Source organism: Populus alba, chromosome 14 (assembly GCF_005239225.2).
Source record: "Populus alba chromosome 14, ASM523922v2, whole genome shotgun sequence".
Taxonomy (NCBI): Eukaryota; Viridiplantae; Streptophyta; class Magnoliopsida; order Malpighiales; family Salicaceae; genus Populus; species Populus alba.
The window spans coordinates 15,222,411-15,227,265 of record NC_133297.1 but is presented as its reverse complement, the minus strand read 5'-3'; the positions used below and the strand labels follow the sequence as shown (position 1 = coordinate 15,227,265).

Below are 4,855 nucleotides of genomic sequence, written 5' to 3'. Positions count from 1 at the left end.
GAATAAATGTACTATTGACAATTAATTAATGCCAGTTTTTAGCATACATAAACTCACCCCAAGCAAAGGTTTTAAGCATATATAAATCCAGCCTAGAACCAAAATCTAAGTATTGTCCAATTTGAGTTAAGGTTTACACCCCTGCTTTAGACACCCTACGAAGCATTCTCCAAAATAAAGAAATAGTTTGGATTTAATAATAACAACAAACGCACCTGGTTGCCTGAATTTGCAATATTGAAAATTTGAAATTAATGTGTATACATGGAACCTAATAAACACAGTGTATTTCAGAGTGAAGAATGACAATGAAATTTATCCTAGAAGTTTCACATTCAAAATATCAAGTTCAGCTTAAAACTACTCCTTCATGACTTCAGCCACTTGCTCGACATTTTAAACTTAAACAACAATGTTAGGTAAATTAATCCTCAAGATTTTACATGGCTTAGGATAGTGGATGCTGCTATCATACTTGGGGTGCAATTTGGAAATTTCCATTCCATCTGTTCTTCCAAGTTGTTTATAATTCTTTCTGAAGGAAACAGAAGTTTTATTACATTTTCGGCAGCAACAATCTGTTCTTCTTGAAGTCCCTTGTTATGCATTAGTTTCCTGAAATGAGGCATATTATCCTGAAGTTACAAATATAGTTGAGAACCAACTTCACAGAAGATCATGTTACACAGGCTTTGCTATTTTTTAGATCCAGTTAGTCATTAGGAAAATAGAAGTATCAATATCCGTAGAGTAATGAGATCTTACATAAGCAAAGAGGCTAGATTTGTAGGTGTGCATGCTTGAAAGAGAGCCTCAGGGATTATAGCTGAATCTGTGAGAATGTTGGGAAGAGAAATGTAAGGTATCTTTGCTTTATATTGAATGTACCATTCAGTTAGGATATGGGCTCGATAGGCAATGACACATGGTAAGCGTGCAAGCTGCAACTCCATTGCCACTGTTCCTGAAGTACACAATGCAATCCTGCTGGCCTGCAAGACATTCAATTCAGTTCCAATAACGAGTTTCACTAAGGATTAATCATCACTTCTTTCAAGTGTTTGCAGTGAAAATTACTGGATGAGAAGCTTTAAGGGTGTTATCAAATAATGGGAATGAAATAATTTATACATATTCCACCTATCAAATCTAGGCTCTTCAAACTTAAGGAGATTTAGGATAGAACTCACGGTGCAAACTGAACATTGGGAAGGGAAAAAAAAAAAAAAAACCCTACCAAAAGAATTCAATGTTTCACACAATTAAGCATATGCTTTAACCACAATTATCTTGATCTTGAATACACCAATAGAGAAATTACATGCCCTCTTTTAGATCCTAATTGGGGCCAAAATTCTAATAAAAACACACAAAAAAAAGCTGTATATAAGATGTGGCACTATTAACCACAATCAAGTTTCTCAAAGTCTCCTGGCAGCCACCCTCTGTCAGTACTGTACAAAGTATTTAATCTAACTCCTTGGCATACTCCCACTAAAAACTAGGTCAATTTCAGCCAGATTTACTCCTCTCCTCCATTTCTTATTTCACCCATGACAGTGAGATCAATTAGGAACTGGCAATCCTTTAGTTAAGTGACAAGGAAACTATGCAAGCAATCCATTTTCACCAACAGCTGCAATCCCTTATGATTCCTAAGTCATACATTTCTGATTCAACTATGAATGCTTTCTGTATGAGAAGAGCAGAAGAGCTTACACTGAACGCATCATATTTCAGGTGTTGATGTCCCCCAGGAATCAATATAGCAGGCACAGGCCACTTACGAATGACTCCATCAATGTAATTCTCCACATGCTTATTAGGAGCCACATGGATCACGGTAATTAATTCAGGAATGGAGTCTTTTAACTGATCAAAAGTGTGTGCAAAGATGGAAAGCATCCGAATGACCTCTTGCAATCTGCTTCCAGGAAGCAAGGAAATGACCGCAGCACCTTCCAAAGATGCAACTTCTGAGGTGTTAAAACAGGCTTAAATTTCAAAATTTAGAGAGCAGCTCCCAAGTAATAATTAAGAACATATAGCAGGAATTACAATTTTTCAATCACCAATAGAAGGATAAAGTGAAGATGCATATCCAAGAACAAAGCTTGATCATGATGTCGATTATTGATCAAGATCTATTAGTTAACTGTCATGTATACCATAATGGCATACTAACAAGAAGCATTGTTCAATGTGAAGTAGAACAATACTTTTGAAATACAGGAAATTAGACCATTCATCACAACGTATTACCTGAAGATAATGCATATTTCCTTCGGAAATCTTCAGAATTTCCTTCTATCTTAAGGTCATGTGGTGAGGCTTGCTTTCCCTAAACATGATAAATGTTAGAACGTCAACAACAAAAGTAAATTTTAATCGGAAACATCCAGAACAAATCATTAAGTAATCATTTCAGACAGCACGGGCAGTTGGTAGATGAATGCACAAGATATGCTCTCTTAACTAGCATATTTTTGGAACAATAAACATGTTATCTCTCTTAACTTTCACAGGAAACTCAAAGACGTGTAATTCAATATGTTATCTCTATTAAAGAGTCAAACCAGATTATATTCCAAGGTTTGAAGATGAATCCATACCAAATTAAATTCAAAAATGTCTTCCAGGACAGGATGGCCCACAAAGGTTGCATCTAATCCATTTAACTTGCAAACTGCTTCCTCATTAGGGAGTATGCATAAGATGTGATCCACAAAATTAGCCAGGCCTTTGAGCCTTGCTTCTCCCCCTTTCCACGCCCAAAACGAAGGCGCCACATAATGAAAATGCAGAGGACCATTCAATTCTTGCCAACCATATCTAGCTGCAAAAATCATTTCCCCATTTTCCTACAACATTTGCATCACATAAGCAACAAACAAGTACAGAAGCCAACACTGAGAGGCTAGTTCATATTACCTCGCAACTGCTTTAGAAGACGAAAAGAAAACCCCTTGGAATCCACAGTCACAACAACATGAGGCTGAAACAAAATTGCACCCTCAATTGTTTCCTTCAACCTTACCTGAAAGTTTACAGTAACGCTCAATTCCAATTAACATTGACTCAAGTAAACAAACAAAATGACTACTCACTCTAAACTTGTTAAGATGTGGTAACAATTCCCATATCCCCATCACTGAAATATCCTCCATAGGGAACAAAGATTCCAATCCTTCCTTGGACATCCTGGGCCTTTTAAAAAAAAAAGTAACATTCTCAATTTCTGACAATGCAAATAGAAGTTAATACTGGGATTAAAGAAACGTTCTCGTGGTTGCTTACCCTCCAACGCCAGAAAAACGAATGGGAAGAGGAGAGAGCTTCTTCAAAGAAGCCATAAGGCGAGAAGCAATAGAGTCTCCTGAAACCTCCCCAGCAACCATGAACACTCTCAGTTCTCCATCTTTATCCCCCATGTCTACTACAGTTCTGCTCCGAACAGAAAAAGATCTTCTAAGGACACTCGAGAAACCCATTTCCCCCCCATTTTTTATATCTCTAATGGTTCTTAACAGCATTTTTAACATCGATTGGGCATCAGTGTCAATAGAAGGCGAGAAGCAAGCAGAGACAGGGAGTTCATTCATGAGAAATAGGGTAAGCGGGTGTACTGTTTCGCTCCATGCCTGTTGGATTATGGACTTTGGCCCGGATTTCTGTGGATTGAGCACTTGAGCCTAATATGGGCCTAAATCTCGGAGGTTTGTGTTTTGGTCTCATACCTTGATAAAGTATTGTATGGTTTAGGGACCTAAATTAGAACCGGCGAGCAGTTGGGAATCAATGCATGTTTTTTTCTAAAAATGTAAAAAAGAAAAAGAAAAAACAGACTGCCGTTTCTTGGCTGACGTGTGCCCGCTCTTTCAGCTGCCAAAGAAGCAGTTGACGTGTGGCCACTGTTTTCAATGGTTTTTTCATTATTACTTTCGGACCACATATATATATATATATATATATATATATATATATATATATATATAAGTCCCTATTTGGAATTACTATGTTTCATGAAGATTTAATATTTTTTTATTTAAAATTTTGTTTATGTTTTTAAATTATTTTTTATATTTTAATATAAAAAATAAAAAAGATATTATTTTAATATATTTTCTATAAAATCATTCCCTACATACACTTAAAAACCATCTCCAAATCATGCAAATACTGTTCTGTTCCAGCGTTGTGGGATTTCGTGGAAGCTACATTAAGCTTATTTGCAGAGGAGGACAAGGGGGTCCATAGAGGGTCCATGAGTAAATCGTGTTTTATAAAAATTTATTTATTTTTATATAATTTAAATTATTTTGGTTTGATAATTTTTAAAAAATAAAAAAAAATATAATTATAATATATTTAAATATAAAAATTATTTTAAAAATCAATGATAACGAGACCTGCTTCTAGAAACGAGTGAAGCTGCGTCAGCAGAGTTAATAAATGGGGCACCGAATTGGAACCAACCTCTCTGCTGGGAGGCTTTTATAGTTTTCCATGTCACTTTAATTGGGACTGTCCTTTCCTCTATAATTATTTCAACCACCGTCCATTTCTTTTCCTCCAGGTCGGGTTCAAGCTGCTCCTCCTTTAATGCTCGTGATGACCGTTTCTGCTATTAGGGTATATTTGGTATTGCGATTGTTGTTCAGGTTGTGATTTTAAAAAAAATTGTTTTATAAAAAGTATTTTTAATTGAGGTTGGTTTTGAAAAAATATATATTTGGTTAAAACTATGGTTGAAATTGAGGTTGAACAAAAAAGTAATTTAATGTATTTGGCTTTTCAAATTGAGGTTATAAAATAATTAAAATATATATATATTAATACTAATGATTTTTAATTT

At 35.4% G+C, this 4,855-nt stretch overlaps 1 protein-coding gene across 3 annotated transcripts; it reads right to left on the bottom strand.

Annotated features, from left to right (window-relative positions):
- Positions 1-200: 200 nt before the first annotated feature.
- On the bottom strand, positions 201-3,607 carry LOC118034722 (probable lipid-A-disaccharide synthase, mitochondrial). Of its 3 annotated transcripts, none has more exons than XM_035040269.2 (8): positions 3,298-3,607; positions 3,108-3,207; positions 2,932-3,037; positions 2,613-2,836; positions 2,263-2,341; positions 1,720-1,973; positions 766-992; positions 201-615 (listed from the first exon to the last, which is right to left on the bottom strand). In XM_035040269.2, the coding sequence occupies exons 1-8, from the start codon at positions 3,600-3,602 to the stop codon at positions 432-434; spliced, it is 1,479 nt and encodes a 492-aa protein (XP_034896160.1). In that variant the 5' UTR covers positions 3,603-3,607; the 3' UTR covers positions 201-431. The 3 variants fall into 3 exon arrangements, with proteins under 3 accessions (XP_034896160.1, XP_034896091.1, XP_034896235.1); XM_035040200.2 differs by having other exon boundaries at positions 1,720-1,976; positions 3,298-3,606; XM_035040344.2 differs by having other exon boundaries at positions 1,720-1,958; positions 3,298-3,606.
- Positions 3,608-4,855: the final 1,248 nt, after the last annotated feature.

Excerpts from the sequence above, each read along its gene's own strand:
- LOC118034722 (XM_035040200.2), bottom strand. The coding sequence starts at position 3,602 with ATGAATGAACTCCCTGTCTCTGCTTGCTTCTCGCCTTCTATTGACACT. Across the intron at positions 3,208-3,297 it reads CGTTTTTCTGGCGTTGGAGG|GCCCAGGATGTCCAAGGAAG; the intron begins GTAAGCAACCAC and ends TTTTTTTAAAAG. Across the intron at positions 3,038-3,107 it reads CACATCTTAACAAGTTTAGA|GTAAGGTTGAAGGAAACAAT; the intron begins GTGAGTAGTCAT and ends GTAAACTTTCAG.